The sequence below is a fragment of the Prionailurus bengalensis genome, chromosome A1 (assembly GCF_016509475.1).
Source record: "Prionailurus bengalensis isolate Pbe53 chromosome A1, Fcat_Pben_1.1_paternal_pri, whole genome shotgun sequence".
Taxonomy (NCBI): domain Eukaryota; kingdom Metazoa; phylum Chordata; class Mammalia; order Carnivora; family Felidae; genus Prionailurus; species Prionailurus bengalensis.
This window is the reverse complement of record NC_057343.1, coordinates 9,104,598-9,124,991: the sequence shown is the minus strand read 5'-3', so window position 1 is coordinate 9,124,991 and position 20,394 is coordinate 9,104,598. Positions and strand designations below refer to the sequence as shown.

At 38.3% G+C, this 20,394-nt stretch overlaps 1 protein-coding gene across 1 annotated transcript in view; it reads left to right on the top strand.

The window, feature by feature from the left end:
* Window positions 1-20,394, top strand: part of UBL3 (ubiquitin like 3) — a 68,394-nt gene that overhangs the window by 35,615 nt on the left and 12,385 nt on the right. The window contains exon 2 of the mRNA XM_043576070.1: window positions 18,608-18,716. Coding sequence (XP_043432005.1) covers window positions 18,608-18,716 — 109 coding nt within the window. The remainder of the gene's footprint in view (window positions 1-18,607; window positions 18,717-20,394) is intronic.

Genomic DNA, 20,394 nt, shown 5'->3' with positions numbered 1-20,394 from the left:
GGGGACTCTGTCTCCATTTCTTTCTCCCTAGTTTGAATCATCATTAAGCTTTTGCTCCATCTTCCAAGCCCTTCACCCCCACCTCAGTCTTGTCTTCGTGGAAAAACTACCCTCAAATGCATAGCAATAAATTTTTCTGATTTGAACCTATGTTAGTAGTTTCTTTGGGTGGAATTCTGCTTTTGTGATTTTGTAGGCCCGATGCCTTTAGTTCTTCCCCAAAACTGCTTCCAGAAAACATTCTTGGGGTAAGTGGATGGTACTACCAAGATTGGTGTTACCAAGAGCAGTCAGTGGTGGAGGGAAATTTACAGAAAATGAACAGATGAAACTATCCAGCTATAACCCTGCCCTCAGTAAATGTACAAGACAACACTCACAACTGGAATCAGAAGTTAATTCAGTATATTTCCAGAGTGATTTATGGAAGTTGTGGCAATATTTTCCCTTACAGTTAACTTTCTAACAGATTGTTGGGTTTTTGTTTTGTGTTTTGTTTTTTGTTTTTAAAGCCAGAACAAGTCAGGTTTATTTATTTAGGGAGCCTATATTTTGGAAATGAATGGGGCAGTCCAAGAGCTTCAGCTTACCCAGAATCTTTGACCATATAGCTAATCCTGAAGTAAATTCTGTATAAAGGTATGCGAGCATTTCAGTAAGTAAATAGCAATGAGAGAAGTAATAAAACCGTTCAACTTCAGAAGAACCTGAAATATCAGAGGAGTCATTTGGAGTGAAACCCTGGTGTACTTTAAAAAATTTGAATGCTCTACAGAGTTAACTAAAACTTTTTAATAGTTATAGGCAGTTTAACATAGTGGCTAAAAGCACAAAGCTGGGAGCCAGGATTGGATCGAAACCCAGTTCTGGTACTTCTTAACTGTTGGACCTTGGGCAGGTTCTAGAGTCTCTCCTTGAGTTTCCTCCTCTGTAAACATGGACATAATAATAACTTTCCTGTAGGGTCGGTATCAAGAGTAAATGAGTCAATATATGTAAAATACCTAAAAGAGGATCTTTTAGGACATAGTAAGAGTTATATGTGTTTGTGATTATTAATAGTGTTACTACTTTTCACTGCATGTTAGGTATATGTAGTCTTATTATTAGATTAAATAGACAAAGGAATTCTCTGGGAAACTGACAAGCCATATATAGACTTTTTTCTATAGAAATGTAATTCAGGTCACAAACAATGGATGTACAAATGAAACTTGGGGACATAAAAGTTTATTAATTAGGATCGGTTGGAATCCAAATTATTTAGTATTTGCTAAATTTTTTTAGTTTTTTTTATTTAAAAAAATTTTTTTTAAATATTTTGTTTATTTTTGATAGAGAGAGACAGAGCACAAGTGGGGAAGGGGCAGAGGGAGAAGGAGACACAGAATCCGAAGCAGGCTCCAGGGTCTGAGCCGTCAGCCCAGAGCATGATGTGGGGCTCGAACTCACCGCGAGATCATGACCTGAGCTGAAGTCGGACGCTCAACTGACTGAGCCACCCAGGCGCCCCAGTATTTGCTAAATTAAAGCCATTTATCGTAGAGCTGTTCCTCGAAGGCGTTAGATCCTGTATACATAAAAGCTTATGTGTAAGTATATGGAACCAAAATCCCTAACTCCAATCATGAGTGAACAGCCTGAACACCCAAATGTGAAATGAATGGTTGCAGTGTTAGCAGCTTAAGACTGCCAAGGATTGTTGGCTTCAATAGGTAAGAACTGTAACAGTAACTTTGGGTGGAATCCTGCCTTTGTTATTTCATAGGCCTAATGCATTCAGTTCTTCCCCAAAACTGCTGCCAGAAAACATAATCAAATATATAGCCAATTTCATGATCTTAGAAGCACATACTAAAGTGTACCTGCTAATTTCCCTTGATTTTGTAGGTCTTAAATATTTAAGCATTCACATAGTAGGCCAGCAGTAAGTGTCCAACAAATATCTGTTGCATGGATGAGTTGTAGTACAAAGATTAAGAATGGCACGGGGGGGAAGGGGGGTGGCACAGAACACCCAGGAAGACCAATTAGTAGGAGACTACTGGTAAGAGTCTAAACTAGGATGTTGACAGAATGGGGGCAAGGGGTAGGGAAAAAATAAATGCAGTAAACACCACAGAAGAAAAATTAATAAAATCTGGTAACTGAGGAGCTATGGAAAAAATAGTTGTGATCAAAATAATATTTTATTATTTTTTTATTTAAAATTAAAAAAAATTTTTTTAATTTATTTTGAGAGAGCACGTGCACAAGCCGGGGAGGGGCAGAGAGAGGGAGAGAGAACCCCAAGCAGGCTCCGCACCATCAGCACAGAGCCCCATGCGGGGCTTGAACTCACAAACTGTGAGATCATAACCTGAGCTGAGATCAAGAGTTAGATGTTTAACTGACTGTGCCACCCAGGCACCCCTCAAAATAATATTTAAAATCATATCCACTAGCAGCCTCCCTTGTGTTCTTCGTATCTTCTAACTTTTGAAAAAATGTTTATTATTTATTTTTGAGACAGAGACAGAGCATGAGCAGGGGAGAGGCAGAGAGAGAGGGAGACACAGAATCTGAGGCAGCTTCCAGGCTTGGAGCTGTCAGCACAGAGGCCAATGCGGGACTCGAACACACAAACCGTGAGATCATGATGACCTGAGCTGAAGTCAGATGCTTAACCGACTGAGCCACCTCTTCTTCTGCCTTCTAGAATCATTGTATTCTCTACATTAACCTTTAAAGGGTACCTATTTGTCACCTGACAAACAGAAGTAAGCTAGAAGGGTCAACATACATATGGATACGAGCGTGTGCGTGCGAGTGTGTGTGTAAGATGGAGGGTGGTAGCTGCAGTGTTAATAGGGAGTGCCTCTTAGCGTCATTTGCTTCTGCAGAAAACTGGGAAAAAATAATCTTATTATATTACCTAAAATATCATCTTTTATGCCATAGTCCTACATTATAAAACTTTGAAGATAAAGTAAGGACAGTTCCTTAGGGATTAGTAATTTTTCACACACTAATCTCATGAATATTCTGAAAATAAAATCTGATATAGGAAATGAAAGTGATAGGAACACTGTCATTAGTTCCTATAGTAAGAGGTCCAGAGACTCATTAAATATCTTTCCCAGACTTTTATATCTGTTTTATGGTGTTAATTACTCTGTTATTGTTGATAGAAGTTAGCGACTTCTGAAATTTCTCACATATTCTGCACATGGTTGTTTAATACACATGAGCATAGGCTAGTTCACTGGTTTAAAAAAAAAAAAAAAAGCCTTGCTCAGCAGATAGTCCAAGTGACACTTAACTGCTCAAATGAAGAGTTCTATCTTCTGGTTCCTTTATAACCTTACACGACGTTTCTTTATCTCGGAGCCTAAGTTTCTAAATTTGCAAAAAGCGTAATGTGGTATTTGCAGCTCAGTGCTGGGGGTCCTTTAGTTCCTGAATTATTTGTCTGGCAACGATACTTCCTGATCTTTTCTTGTTCATGTCTTCAGATAATTGTCTAATCTACTCATAACAATCTTTCCTGTTGATAAACATTTCTTTTGCTATTAGTCATTTACTTTCTTCCAGGAGTTCATCTGACCTTTTCCTTAACTATTTCTTTGTGAACATTTCCCTTTTATTTATAATTTGGACTTTACTGCCCTGCGGTTCTCTGTTTCCCCTCTTTGAAACCATCTGCTATCATTTGTTTTGCTTTCTGTATTGTAATACTAAATGTTCTGATGTTGCTGGATTTATGTTCTGTACCAACTCTTTATGGACATTCAGGGTTTGTTTTTTTAAGATGCATTCGTCTCCAGTGACTAGCATTCGATGATTATGTTAATTAACATTCTTAGATCTAACATTCTTGGGTAGTATATCCTGCATAGATCTTACGCTGTGTTGTACTGAAAATCGTACTTAATATTATATGCCGATGTTGATGCGTTTATCACATTTGCCTGTTTCGTTCCCTTTTTGTTATGTACAACTGTGCTGCTGAATAATTCGTCATCCTAATCCTAAGTGAACTGATAGATTATTTGTTAAAGTTTCAAAATCTAATAAATAATAATTAAAGCATACTTGTATTCAAGTAAGAATCCATGGGTATTCCAGAGACAGTAATTTATAAATGAGAACCTCAGTATTAAGAGCACATGAGGTCATGGCTATCTGGGGCACCACTAAGTGACAGTATCCCTAGTCACAGGTTGATGCAAATTGTCTGTGCAAGCTGAATAGGACTGCACAGCACAGGCAGCCTGGAACAATCGGTTTCTTCATGGACAGACAAATGTATTCTTCCTAAATAGGAGAGCGTGCTATCACTTTTGAATAATGAGTTGACTGACAAACATATTGTAAAGAATAGAATGATTTTTGAATGTCTTTTTCTTTTTTCCCTTTTCAGGGCAACTGTTTTTCACTGTCACTGTGGTCTGTTTCAGGGTTTATATTGCAGGATAGTTGTGTGTGGAAAATAGTCTATCATCACCTAACTGTATAACAGTAAAAAATATTAAAATGCACTTTCTTCTTGGTAATTGTTGGTAGATCTCCTTCATGGATATACTGTTACATGTACATTATTGAAATATTCTAGGAATGTTGTCTCTAGTCTGGCATATTCTAGTACATTATTCATTCATCTTCCAGTATATTATGTACCTACTATTTTTCAGGCACAGTTAATCATATGAGGTTAACTATGTGCATTAATTAAATATACATGTTTTTCTTCTTTTGATCTGAAATGAAGGTTTAATTGGGAAACACAAAACAGCCAAAGGCACCTCATCTCCACAACTGTGCTTATTGATATGCTAGCAACTTCTGAGAGAACGATTAAGAAGTTTTAAGATTGATTTTCCATCCTCAAAGACCATGATTTAATTGGAGAGTTAAAACATATATCAAATGTATCTTGCTACAATAAATGATAATAGATAGGATAACCTTATAATTTATTATGTAGATTAAGATACTTTTGAGAGCAAAAGGGAGCACTGTTCATCCTAATAGTAATCCCACAACTGTAGATCAGAACTGTCCCAGATGAACCGTGAACACATAGGGCCGCTCCGGCACATGCCATGATTGGATGGAAGCCCTGAGGGAGGAATGGGCACCGTCATCCAGAGTGGTCACAAAGGCTTCAAAGGAGGCATTAGAACTGAATGAACAGAATCAGGAATTCATTCTTATGATTCTTGGCAGGATAGAATTGTAATGAGTTTGGCTGGAATAGAAATTTGGGTAGGGGAAGAGTAGTAATTGGATTGGACTGAGAAGTTTGGATTGTCAACCATGTGGTCTTGAGAAGTTACTTAATCTCAGTGTCCTAGTTTACCATCTACCACAAGGAGGTGGTGTCTCATAGGGTTGTGTAACAGTTAACTGTATACCTCATGCAAAGTACTGTATCACTTGTAAGTGATTAGTAAATGTTAGCTACCTATAGCACAGTGAGAAAAATTTAAGGTGTTGAAATTGTTTGGCAGTGTGCAAGATGGATTAGGGGTGAGAGGCAGCAGAGAGAATTTGCAAGTTTAGGAACCCAGTAAAGGGGAAAAAAAGCGCAGAGTAAATGACAACCCTGAGCCTTCAAGCCTGAGTAACTGGGAGACCAGGAGAGTTTAGCAGAAATGATAACTGTTACTTAGGAAGAAATGAGTTTAAACATAGTCTTTGAGAGGACAACAGGCTATCCAATTAGAAATGGTCAGCTGACAGTTGGAGAAACAAAATTGGTGTCCCGTGGAGAATTAGTTTGGGAATGTTCCACACAGGCGACAGTTGAAGCCCTATCCACCCCCAGAGTGTGGGGAAGGTGTTGGGGAAAGAAAAGATTGATGAGGGAACCTTGGAAGGCCCATATTTGGAGTACAAGAGGAAAAAGAACAGCTAAAAGAGAGGGTCAGAGAAGCAGGAATAGTATTCCCCAAAGTATGTTTTAGCAGACACTAGATCCACGGGGGGGGGGGGGGGTGGGGGGTGGGAGGAGTTGGGAGGGGGGCAACAGGTAATGTGGGAAAGAACATTGGTTCTGTGGTTAAATACTACAGCAGTCTTGGGTGAATTTGTTCACTGCAATTCTCTGGGTTTTTAATGTTAACAACACACATGACAAATCTCCAAGATGGAAATGTATGAAGCAGTGTTTTGCAGATTCACTTGATCACTGAACTGTTTTTTCTCCCAGAATCCTTCATGGAGGCCAGTGTTTCAGAAACCACACTCGGGGAATTACAGAAACCTAACGAGGAGAGGAATTAACTAACTGTGTCACATGTTACAGAGAGACTAAGGAAGATGAGAAATGAGAAGAAGCTATTTGATGTTTCTTATTAGGTGGTTGTAAGTGACCTTCAAGAGTACGGTTCAGTAGTGTGGCTTCCAAGGCAGATTCACAGGGAATCAAAGAGCAGAGTTAGTGATGAGGAAATGAAGGCAGTGGGTTTACATCATTCCACCTCTATGAATTCAAATAAGAAGTGTGACTGATAGGAATGACAGGGTCATTAGAATGTTTACATATCCTACATATATTTTTTATTATATATAATAAAATTCTTATATTTCTAAATAACATGACCTTTTTCTTTAATGGCTAATCATATGCCATTAGAGCTGGAAGGGACTTGAATAGTCATCTAGGACAGTCCCTCAGAGAACCGTTTGTTTCCCTTTCATAGGGCAAAGGCACACATTAAAATTATTTTGTTTTCTAACCATAGTCATGGCATCAAGTCTAAGCCATTTTCCTCATTAAAAAAAAAAAAAGTTTAGGGGTGTCTGGGTGGCTCAGTCGGTTAAGTGTCCAACTTCAGCTCAGGTCATGATCTCACGGCTCATGAGTTTGAGCCTTGCGTCGGGCTCCGTGCTGACAGCTCAGAGCCTGGAACCTGCTTCGGATTCTGTGTCTCCCTCTCTCTCTGTCCGCGCCCCCCCCCCCCACCACCACTTGTGCTCTTTTTCTCTCTCTCAAAAATAAACATTGAAAAAAAAGGTTTGTGGAAAAATAAGTCTTTGCAATTGTGCATTTTTATTTTTTAAGTTTTTTTTTTAATGTTTATTTACTTTTGAGAGATCAAGAGATCATGACCTGAGCCGAAGTCGGACACTTAACCCACTGAGCCACGCAAGTGCCCCTTAGTTGTGCGTTTTAAGATGTTCATCTTAATGTGTATTGTAGTCTAATATTAAAGGCCATTTCTGGGTATATCCTGCCCTTTCAGCAGTGGTGCAAATATCTAATTCACAATTATACCGCAAAAAGGAATGTCACTCTGACGTCCTCTAACAATAGGTATAAAATAGGTTATTTTAATTACAACCCTTTCAACATTTTTTTTTAATTTTTTTTTTTAATTTTTTTTTCAACGTTTATTTTTATTTTTGGGACAGAGAGAGACAGAGCATGAACGGGGGAGGGGCAGAGAGAGAGGGAGACACAGAATCGGAAACAGGCTCCAGGCTCCGAGCCATCAGCCCAGAGCCCGACGCGGGGCTCGAACTCACGGACCGCGAGATCGTGACCTGGCTGAAGTCGGACGCTTAACCGACTGCGCCACCCAGGCGCCCCTCAACATTTTTTATGATAAAATATTATGCCATAACACTGATGGTTGATTTTTTATTATGTGCAAATCAGGTTCCACATCAATATATTATGTCTGACAAATTTGAAATTCAGTAAACAAACTTTTTCAGTGACCTGCTTATGTTAGCCCCACTGCCTCCTGAGGATTTATTGCAAATCCTAAGTACTTATTATGTTTTGATCATCTTCGTATCTTCTGTAGCATCTAGCCTCGTATCTTGTTTAACAAACATTTGTGTGTTCAGTCTTTTGAAGTATCAGCTTAAAGTAGCATTATCGGTCCCTCTTCCCCTTAGAGATTCACATTCATTTTGGCGTAAGAATGATTCTGAGAAGTTTTGCAGAGAAGAAACTGAATTTTTAAATTTTTTTTTTCTACGTTTATTTATTTTGGGGACAGAGAGAGACAGAGCATGAACGGGGGAGGGGCAGAGAGAGAGGGAGACACAGAATCGGAAACAGGCTCCAGGCTCCGAGCCATCAGCCCAGAGCCCGACGCGGGGCTCGAACTCACGGACCGCGAGATCGTGACCTGGCTGAAGTCGGACGCTTAACCGACTGCGCCACCCAGGCGCCCCAAGAAACTGAATTTTTTAAAAATATTTTTTGGTTTTTAGATGGTGGTAGAATACACATAATATTTACCATCTTAACCATCTTGTACTTCGTATAAAATGAAACACTTTATTGTATCAGAATTACCTAGATGAGATGACTCCCCTACTGTTTTATTATATTTCAATAATTTAAAACTTCAGAGGATCAAGATTAATTATTAATGGGAAGTTATTTTTTTTTTTAACAAACCATTGTCTTTGTGTTCTTAACTGTTCTTAAATGTACAGTTCAGTGGTATTAAAGACATTCATAATGTGCAACCATCACCACCATCCATTTCCAGAAGTCTTTTCATCTTGCAAAACTGAAAATCTGTAATCATTAAACATTAACTCTCCGTTACTGTCCCCACCAGCTCTTGACAGACACCTTGTTTGAATTTTTTAACCTGGCATTTCCAGATTTATTCTACAGTGTATATATAATACAGAACTCTTTTTCTCTGAACATTTGCTTATATTCCATACAGGTTCTATCACTCAGAGAAACAGGATTCATTTTCAGCTACTGTGTAGCAGATTAAGGAATATTTTGTCTCACAAGTTGTGTGAATCCTAAGAGAAGCAAGCCCTTCTGGAGTGGCTGTATGAATAAGACAGAAGTCCAATGTTGAGAAAGCTGTAGGAGGAGGTTGAGAGAGAGTTTGGGGAGACACTGAAGTATATGCTAGGACAAACCCTGACCCTGGAGAGAGAAAATCTGGGTTCTGTTTGGCCTCACCACTACTTGGCCGGCCTCTCGGGGCTTCTTTTCCCTTGTGCATTCTCTATCTGTGAACCAGAAGAATTCTGTAAAAGTTGAATGATTGAGGAATATTGTGAAAGGCATAGTATTTAGAGTAGTGCTGAGAATTTGATAACAGCATAGAAGCAGCAAGGGAAATTGATACCCCAGCAGAAGGGCAGATGCTCACCTCAAGGGGAATATGGCCAGGGCTCAAGCAATGGCACAGCCAAGACAAATGAGCAAGTGTGGAGATCTAAAAGATTCATCCTGCGTCATACCTGGTTTTATCAGAGCAGCTAGGTGATTAGAGAGAAGAGAAAGTACTATTCAGGAGACACCAAAATAGGATGTGTGCTAGAACTACTCAAATGAGATACTACATGTAAGGAAAACTTCTGGCGCATAGTTGATACTCAGTAAATACTAATTTCCTTCCCCATGATTTCAGGCTATTAGCCGAAAAACGTAAACCATCGGATTTCCACTAATGGGAGATGGGCAGAGAAAAGGAAGTTGTCATCCTCCTGAAATACGTAATAGATAATTTATAATATTATAAATACAGGAAAAGCTACTCTCTCCCTTCCCCAATGTCCTCTTTATCGCTTTGCCTTTGCCAGTTCCGTTTCTCCTATCTATAATTTAATATCTTCGGTGCTTGGTTGACAGAAACAGTTGTACTGAACTGTTGTTCTTAATTGAGTCCTAAGGCCTGAAAGTCTTTCTCAAAACAAAGGTTTCCCTAGATACAAATCCAGTGTCCCAGAGAGACTGCTTTGGTTCAATTCAAATTCGCTATTTAGTCCATAGTATGTATAGGAAATTAGACCGCTACACTTGCATGTTGAAATCTCGTTAAAGCAGCTAGCTTGTATCCTACTGTCAGGTTTTAATGTGAAACAGAACCATAATTCATTTTCAGAACCAACATGTTTTCTAAGTTTACAGGATTTGGAACTTGAGAGATTATAATTCTAAGAATAATTTGGAAGGCTTTCTCAAGAAAATATGTTGTTCAGTCTTCTCATGGAATTTTAATTTTACCAGGGTTTCCCAGACTTGTACTTTATAAAGTATTTAAAGAAAGAGCATTGTATAGTTAGTATAATGTGATCTACTAAACTAACAATGGTTATGATGATGACAATGATAGATAGTTTGTGATAATGGCTAATTAGACACTGACTGTGTGCCAGGCACTAAATGTCATATAAATTTTGAGCTACATTATTTGATTCTGAACTGTGCTTACAAGAACCCAATGTGTTCTTTGTTTCTTCACTGATGAGTAAAAAAAAAAAAAAAAAATCAGTCAACATTTTCTAGAAAGCAAATAGGCTAATTTGATATTATTATTAATTCATTTGTATAGCCCAAAGGTTTCTTGTGTTCAGTGCTAAAAAAGTAATAAATAGCTGGCAGGTTCATATAATTTAAAAAGCATGAAATGTTGCTTTGGAATGTCGTTCTCCACCTACATTTTAAAATGAGTTAAGTGTTCTGGAAAATCACATGCCAACTAAAATGAGATGTCATGAAAGTTTACTTTGGAACTTAAACTGGAGAACTGTCTAGCCTCCCTTTTGCCTGTGGTTCAGGGCAGGTAAGTGTTGTTACCTATAAAGATTTTATATTCCGTGTGTATTAGAATCGACATCATGCTGAGTGCTAAAAGAGTGTAGAAAAAGATCCCATAGTTTGAAGTCATTTAGCAGATCTCAATGTACCTTAGTTTATGACCCCACAATACAGGTAAATTCATAGGCAAGAATTTAGGTGTGTTTTCTTAGAGGTAAAAATCTGTTTCCTTGGATGCCTTAACTTCTCCACAAATAGGACTTCTGCTTCATTCCAGTGGGGAATAGGAACGCTTTCTTGGCTTCTCTAATTCTATTTTGAATTTTTTTTCTACTGTTTTCTTCAAAAATTTTGTGTCGTTGCTCAGGAGGATCTTTTTATGCCGTCCCGCCTCAAACACATTGAAGCCAGAGTGTGTGGGGCTTGGGGTGGGGAGCGTAGGGCACCCAGCGTTCTACACACAAGGGCCTTAAGCAAGTAAGAACTTGGCAGTTTTGAGGAGCTGAAAAAAGATACCTGTGGTCCGAGCATAGGGATGGCAAGAGTAGTTAAGATGATGACCAATATGGAGACCTTGGTAAGGAATTTGCCGTGACCACCTGGTTCACTTGACCCAAGTGGTGAACATCAAATACTGGGCTGTTAGCACACCCCGGTTCAAATCTCAGTTTACCTGCTTATTAAAGTCTCTAAATGCATTCCCACAACTCTAAACTGGGAGTAGGAAGAACTGCTTCAGAAATGGGCTGGGTGACTAGTAACTAAGTGCAGTACCCAAAATACAATTAAAGCCACACAATAAATGGCAGGTGTTAGCATTTCTGCTCCTTTATTCACTGTACTGAAAAAAAAAAAAGACCCGACTCTGGAATGTCAGATTCCAGGTTCTCCTTTTTGTTTTTAAAATTAATTCAGCTAGTATTTATGAGCACTTAAATTTTACATCCTAGCTACCCCTCTCCCCCACAATGATGTCTCTCATAGTTTCAAGGTTATGAAATCCTCAAAGGCTTTCATAATAAGTCTTTTGTAATACAGACACCAAGCACACTGTCTGTTTCAGAAAATATTTGAAGAAATGAGCAACTAAAAGCAAGTTTATGAAATATGATTACCATAATTTAGCACTGCAGTTGTGTGAATAATTTGTTTTAAATCAGTTCTATGTAAAAAAAAAAAAAAAGCACATTTCTTCCTCATTCCATTTTTCTGTAATGTTTAACAGAAATCCAGAATATACCATTTATAAATCCATAACTCTAGGAAAAAGAAGATATGCTTATCTATTTTAAAATTTATACATTGTCTTAAAATAAGTCACTGATAGACTTATATACTTTTTTCTATCTCAAGTAGCTACTTTAATACAGTATTAATTTTTAAAAAGCATTAATTTGTCTTCAAATGCAAATAAGTAAAGACAGACATATAATACCATATACATTCTTAGCAAGCTGAGTGCTTAGTTTAAAAAAAAATTTTTTTAATGTTTATTTTTGAGAGAGACAGAAACAGAATTATGAGTGGGTTAGGGGCAGAGAGGGAGAGAGAGAGAGAGAGAGAAAGAGAGAGAGAGAGAGAGAGAGACAGAATCCGAAAACAGGCTCCAGGCTCTGAGCAGTCAGCACAGAGCCTGACGTGGGGCTCGAACTCACGAGCTGTGAGATCATGACCTGAGCCGAAGTCGGACGCTCAACTGACTGAGCCACCCAAGTTGCCCCTGAGTGCTTACTTAAAAAAAAAAAAAAAAAAAATCTTTTTTTTTTTTGGTTAAATGTTCTTTATTTATTTTTTGTTTTGTTTTGTTTTTTTCAATATATGAAGTTTATTGTCAAATTGGTTTCCATACAACACCCAGTGCTCATCCCAAAAGGTGCCCTCCTCAATACCCATCACCCACCCCCCAAAAAATCTTATTTTGAGATAATTATAGGTGTGCATGCCCATGTAAGAAATGGTACAGAGGAATCCCATATCCCCTTCACCTGGTTTTCCCTGATGGTAGCATCTCACATAACTGTAGGACGGTTATCAGCAGAAAATGGACTCTGATAAAATCCACAGACTTTATTCAGATTTCTCCAGCTTTACATGCACTCCTTTGTGTGTGTGCGTTTGCGTTTAGTTCTGTGCAGTTTTATCACATGTGCAGATTCATGTGACCACTCACCGCGGTAAGACACAGAACAGTTCTATCACAAGCATCCCTTGTGCTTCCCTTTTATAGACACAGCCACCCCTCCCCCTTCTCTTCCTAAAACCTGGCTACCACTAATCCGTTCTCCATTCCATAATTTTGTCATTTCAGGAATATTATGTTAATGGAATCGCACAGTCTGTAACCTTTTGCGGTTGGCTTTATCTACTCAGTATAATCCCCTTGAGATAAATTGAGAGCTTCGGGGAAAAAAAAAACTGATTTGCAAAGAAAGTCTAACATCTCTCCACTGGCCACTTGCTTGCCCTTGAGCAAAAAGGGCAGGAATGAGCACTACAAGGGCTAAGGTTCCTCACTTGAACGCGCAGTACCCCAGTACTCATTGTATTCTTCCGAGACTCGGAGGAGAAGTCGGGAACTCCTTTTCTGGTGAACCTGTTGATCTCTTGGTGCAAAACAGCCCTATTTCTCTTAAAGGACATGGTCCATCTCCATAGTTGTCTGTCTTATTTCTAAAGACCATTCCAATTAATTCCCTCTTCCATTCTCTCCCTGTTTACTTCCTCTAGGTTTTTTTCATCCTGACCAATTGAATACAAATACAAATTGTTGTGTGAATTAAGTTCTAGATGCAGTTTCTCCAAATTGCTGTAATCTGACAAATAGGAATGACAATTTGACTAAAAACTTTTTTTTTTAACTTGAAATTACATACATAGAAGAATCCTTATCATTTCCACTGGCCTTAAAGAAAATGATCGTGGTAGCTACCTCACTAATAGTCTTGTTTTGATTTGTTTTGTCTCAAAAATAATTATGAAATGTATCACTCATTTGGATATCTAGACGCCATCCTTGGGGATTGTATGACATAGTAATTCCATCTCATGAGGTCATTCAGAGTCCTCATTAACAGTTTAATTTTTAGACAAGTATGTACATGTGGTATATCACATTTTAAGCTGTAAATAAGAGGGTTTTTTTTTTTATTTTAATGTTTATTTTATTTTTGAGAGAGAGACCGAGCACAAGCAGGGGAGGGGCAGAGAGAGAGGGAGACACAGAATCCGAAGCAGGCCCCAGGCTCCCAGCTGTCAGCACAGAGCCCAACACGGGGCTTGAACCCATAAACCATGAGATCATGACCTGAGCTGAAGTTGGACGCTTAACCAACTGAGCCACCCATGCACCCCAAGAGTTGTTTTTAATCCATGGCTGATGAGCCAAGAATCCTACTGCTTCACAAGCAAAAGTTCTTTTGAGGTACTGACTTAACTTTTCAAAGAAGTAAAACGATCTTTCATTAATAAATATTTAACTGGAACATAATCTTTTAAAATTTTTTTTAGGAGCACCTCTGTGGCCCAGTCGGTTGAGCGTCCCATTTTGGCTCAGGTCATGATCTCACAGTTTATGAGTTTGAGCCCCTCATTGGGCTCTGTGCTGACAGCTCAGAGCCTGGAGCCTGTTTCAGATTCTGTGTCTCCCTCTCTCTGACCCTCCCCCACTCATGCTCACTCTCTCTCTCTCTCTCTCTCTCTCTCTCTCTGTCTCTGTCTCTCTGTCAAAAATAAATAAACATTAAAAAAATTAAAATTTTTTTAATCTTTTTTTTTTTTTTTTTTTTTGAGAGAGAGAGCGAGCGAGAGAGAGAGCGAGCATGAGCCGGGGAGGGTCAGAGAGAGAGACAGAGGCATAGAATCCGAAGCACGCTCCAGGCTCTGAGCTGTCAGCACAGAACCTGATGCAGGCCTCCAACCCACAAGCTGTGAGATCATGACCTGAGCCGAAGTCAGACGCTTAACCGACCGAGACACCCCTGGAACATAATCTTTTGAAGGAAACTAGCTCACATTTATAGGAATGCCCTGCATTTACTGAGAGTAGCTATAATTAACATTATTTATCTGAATAAGCTTGAGAAAATTTTTACTATGATAGGAGTAGTTAACTACTGACCCACCTGTGTATCCAGATGTTTATCTGGGTGATTGCTTTCAAGACTTTTCCTAAAAAGAGGCTATGGGATTTGCTGTTTTCCTCCATTGGTGTTACAGTCCTAAGATACACTTGACTGTATACTGAGGCAGATGGAAGCTTCTAGTCTAGAAGCAAGGTCATCACATAGAGAAATAAGCATAAGAACAGATCTAGACTCATCCATTGACTTCCGCGTCAGTAACCCAATCTTCAGCCTCTTTTGAAAATTGGGTACAATATTCGTGTTGAATATGGTAGATCAGAATTAATTTTGGTTTTGGAAATGCCTTACTGACTGACAGCATTTGTGTAAACTGTGGCACGTTGCTCACAGTGGCGATCCAGAGCCTGACAGATTGAGCACAGAGGTGGTCACGTGTTGGAAGTATCCGTATGTCCATAGGACTACCAAGAAATGATTATTATCCATTCTCATTCTCCATCCCACACTGGCCATTTGATAAAACGTCCAGAACGCTGAGGCCTGGATTTGAACCCTAGTGCTTGACTTTTCCAGTATATTTCCACTTGGATATCGAAACTGAAGAAACTGAACTATTGGTAAACAAATAACGCATACTGTATGCCAGGCATTGTACTGGGCACTGGGAGCGTGTCGGGCAACGTGTTCTTTTACTCGGCAACTGAATTTTGTGAGTTTATTGCTGTTATTTTTAATTTGGGACATAAACTTCATTCCTGAAGCGGTCTTTAACTGTTATTGTCAGTTTGAGATAGTTTTAACTATAAGATTTGAGAAGTTCTAGATTTATATATTTATACAGACTTAGAGTTTTTCATATTCTCTTTCTTCCCTACCCACAGAGGGGATTAGGTTCTCTCTAAGGTAGATTTTGAAATCTTACCTTGCTTTTTTTTGTTCTGATTTTGTAGCCCAAAGCCACTTTGAAACTCTACCATGAGTTACAAACTGAACTGTTTTCTGGGAGCAGGCAGGTATTTTAAGGGCATGAAGCAGGCCAGTGTGAATAACCAGTAGGGCTTAGTAGGCCTGTGTCAAACTGAAAGTTTATGTCAACCCATAAACATGAAAAAAAAATTTTTTTAACCTGTGACAAACACAGCTAGAGGCCAAAAGTTTCTAACATTCTGAAAACTTAGATGCACACAAATTCTTTAGACCATTGATTATGAAGCAAAATTGAAACATCAGTTTGCTGGTAACAGTGATTGGTATCAGTTTTAAAAAAAGAAATGCTGAGAACTTTGCTGCATGAACCCATTTAGTGTTATGTATTTATGCGGGGGGGGTGTGTATGTTATTTTGTTTAATCTATTATGGACACCTTTCCTGGTCAAATCATAGAGATCTATATCTCATGTTGTTTAACGACTGTGCAGATTTCCATAGTAAGGATGTACTATCATTTATTCTCCTGTTTCCATATTGATGGATATTAGGGAAGATCTGAAGTATGCTTTGGCGTTGTCTTTACAGATCCTAAGGAGTCTTTTTTCCCTTTTTTCTTCGTTATTTTTAGATATTATAATTTGAATAAAAGCCCAATAGAAATTAATTTTGAACTTAAAAAGATGATTCTGAGAAAAAGTAGATTCATATTATTTACATTATCTTTAGGAGGCTTGAATTTAATTATCTTCCTGGTTAAACACATGTGACTGAGCCATTATGAGGGGCATAATTTCTTAGGCATTAATGACTGAAGGGCTCGTATACTATTGTAGAAGTGGGAAGCCATTGAAAGTCTCCATATAATTTCAGAGTATAGTGTATATTTATCAATATTCACATATAAAGAGATTGCTATGAGTAGGGCATCTCTGGCAACTAAAATTCGTATTATAGGCTTGTTGGGTTTCTTGCCTTAAGAATCACTCATTACTGATTTGTTATAGGAAATAAATATGTGGTGCTTTCTTAAAATGTAATCGTCCTTACAAACTATTATTGAATTATTCAGATGGAACTTAAAGAATTTACTTGTTTGCTGCAGTGTGATTTCATCAGATTTCTTCCTATATTAGGCTCTTTGGTCTAATTCCATTCTGGTTACGAAAGGCGGCAAGAAATTCTTACTGAACATTATAGAAAGAGCTTTTCACCCAGAATATAGATTTTTCTCTGATCTTCTAAAAAACTTTTTTATGGAGATACAATGCACATACAGTTAGAATACAATTTCTTTTTTTTTTTTTTAATTTTTTTTTCAACGTTTATTTATTTTTGGGACAGAGAGAGACAGAGCATGAACGGGGGAGGGGCAGAGAGAGAGGGAGACACAGAATCGGAAACAGGCTCCCGGCTCTGAGCCATCAGCCCAGAGCCCGACGCGGGGCTCGAACTCATGGACCGCGAGATCGTGACCTGGCTGAAGTCGGATGCTTAACCGACTGCGCCACCCAGGCGCCCCTAGAATACAATTTCTAATATTGTATCTACCCCACCTAATATGGGATACAGCCACATCCCAGTGAATGAGGAATTGTTTGTGCAGAGCATTTTTCTAGAGGAGTTATTTTATAACTTTCAATACTTTTTCAAAGTGCTGAGGCACTGGGAAGTGGCATTGGCCATGGTGGTGAGAGATAGTAAATCAGTGACCTGGTGTCTTTTTTTTTTTTTTTAATTTTTTTTAACGTTTATTTATTTTTGAGACAGAGAGAGACAGAGCATGAACGGGGAAGGGGCAGAGAGAGAGGGAGACACAGAATCGGAAGCAGGCTCCAGGCTCTGAGCCATCAGCCCAGAGCCTGACACGGGGCTCGAACTCACGGACCGCGAGATCGTGACCTGGCTGAAGTCGGATGCTTAACCGACTGAGCCACCCAGGCGCCCCCTGGTATCTTTAATGGTACTGTGTTAGGAGCCAACTTATTCATTGTAGACGTGGCCATCTTCAAGATGTTCTGGTATTTTTTTTTTTTTTTTTTTTTTTAGAGGAAAAAGTATTGGTAACTGAAGAAGAGAGCTTGGCTAACCTGGGACTGGGTACAGTCAAACCAGTACAATGACGTTCTCTGTTCTTTATATACAAAGCAGCTGCGCCGGTCCCAGGACTCCGCTCTGGAGTAGGCCCAACTTTGGGGAAGGTCTTATTTGCTCTCTTTAACAGTCCCAGAAGCACAGAAAACCCCACCTGCATTTCCGTAACAGAGAAATGAGTGATACCATAGTTTTTAAAAATAACATCAAATTAATTCTGGATAGCGAAAAAATATTTTAAGAAATGAACATTTAGAAATGTGTTACAAAAGGTATAAACAAATATATTTATTTGGAAATGTAAATTCATTGGATCTCAAAAACTTTAATTCCTTTATTTACCTTAGTTTATTCACTGAGCGTGAATTTATGGCCTTTGTCACACATAGCTCCTCCTTTACTGTCCCCAAATAAATGATTGCGTTTGGGATTGATACAGCTACTATTATTGATTCCTCGTTTAACCACTGTAAAGTCTTTATTGTTTCTGGTTAGTTTGTTTAGACTTGAGTGATTTTTATAGGCTAAAATCCTATGTATAATTTATTGTTCCCTTCTCATTTTTTCTAAGTAGATTATCAACTAAATTTTTTTCCCATTTAGTGATGTGATCTGCAAGGTCAACACTTTTGTTTTTCAATGGGTAGTATGTATATTACAGTAATAGTGATAACATATAAAAGTCCAATCCTGAACATTGTTAGAGCAATTAAATATAAAAGTATGATGAATTTTGGTTTTCCTTTGTTCATTTATTAAGGCAAATATATCTGCCCCCATATATAATAAATAAAATAATGGAAATAAAGTCATATGTGAAATTCCCATTCTTTAAAAAAAGAAAGGCTTTATAGAATTTAAATAAGTAAAACCCCGAAAATGGCATTTAGTAATACTTTGGAATGTGATTGAAATGAAAAGCCTAGAGTCATATTTTTACTTTAAAAATTTCAAGATTTATATTAAAAGAATCATTGTCTTCTTTCAGATAAATTTGCGCCTCATCTTGGTAAGCGGGAAAACAAAAGAGTTCCTGTTTTCTCCTAATGATTCTGCTTCTGACATTGCGAAGCATGTGTATGACAATTGGCCAATGGGTGAGTGGTGTTTTTCTCTTGAGAATGGATAATGTTAATTCTTGATACCCTACCTTGTTTCACAAACATTTTGAAAAAATTGGAAAGATCTTCTTTTATAAGAAGGACAAAGAATTGGGGGTATCAGGCTTCAGCGTTAAAGGGGAAGGAACGCTGCGTTCATCCTTAGGGTTTGCTCTCCTGCTACCTCATTGCAAAATGGGGAAGGAGCCCGTTTGCACAACCCCTGTTTTTGCCTCGGAACCATTTTGATGTAAATGAAAATTAGTTTTTAAAAGGAAAACACAACATAGCTAACACGCGCGCACACTTTCATATCAATACATCTATTTATACCAGAATACAAAGTAAGAGGAAAGAGAAACAAGGTTTTAAAAAAATTATAATGCCTTCTCACTGTTCTATCCTACATGTAACCAGTTTAACATTGAGTTTAACACAAAGTTTCTAATTCCTGTCACTTCATGTGTCCTCTGATCTACAAGGGGCAAGAAGGTACAAAATCCATTTACGTATTGCATTTTCAAGCCAGTATCCATGACAAAACAAAATTTGAGAGAGGGGAGGATGGTATTCCTTTCTTCTCTGATTCTTTTCCATGTAATAAGACTTTGTCTTGCCATCCTAAAGTGAGTCGTTAGCTTGTGTTTTTCCTTTGAACTTTGCCTCAGTCATCTCGATCCTTTTTAGGGCATGTGTTATAGTGATACGAAGGTTTCAGCTGATTTCACTTAATTTTACTAGTGAAAACAATTTGGACTTTTAAAGGACAAGACTCATTTCAACAAAGAACGCAGTGTATTCAAAATGAATCAATCAGATCAGTGTTTCTGAACTTTAAATAATATATGGAACTCCTTTAGAGGAAGAAAATTCCTGTAGATTCCCTAGTGCTGATTCCAATTATTTTTGTTAGAGTGGTTTTTTTTTTTTAAGATAGAAACATAAAACCCAATTAAGACGCTTTATCCTTATTAACTCATATACAACCACCAGCACAAGTATAACTCAAAAACCAATAATGTTCAAATTAACAACATTAATGTGCCAGATGATGTATATTTGCCAAAACCAACTCCCTGCTTGCACCACAAGCAAAGGACCGTTGAGCTTGGCTTGCCTCTGCTACTGTGTGCTGTATGAGGACCCAGTTATCTGCAGGTTCACCACAAAAGCTTCCTTCACAGTGTACCCAATTGTCACTTAGCAAGAATGCATTGTTTACGTATTGAGCCAACCTCCGTTCTTTTCTTATGAGCCTCTTGACAATTAAAGAGGTACTGCTTGGTGCCAGTACGATCATAAACTGCATATGTGGGCAATAAATCCCAAGGCAGTACAAGGTGATTATTTGAACGATGTGGATAATCTCTTCCAGATTATCATGAAAATGAAAGCATGACTTAAAAATTCTTGAGGAGGACTTTTAGACCCTAGGATTACGGCTGTGTTGTTCATGAACTCAGGATTCACAGACCTGCGCTTGAGAAACACTGGTTTAGACAAATACTTTCAATGACTGGATCTTTTTTCCATTGGTAACCAAGGGAATGGTTACTTCCAAGGGTAACCTCTAAAGGTTAGAGGTAAGAAGGACTTTCAGAAAAGCGGAAGAAGATTAAACTTGGGGCTCTAAGAATATTAGATTTCCTTCATAGCCAGGCAGGACAGATAACTA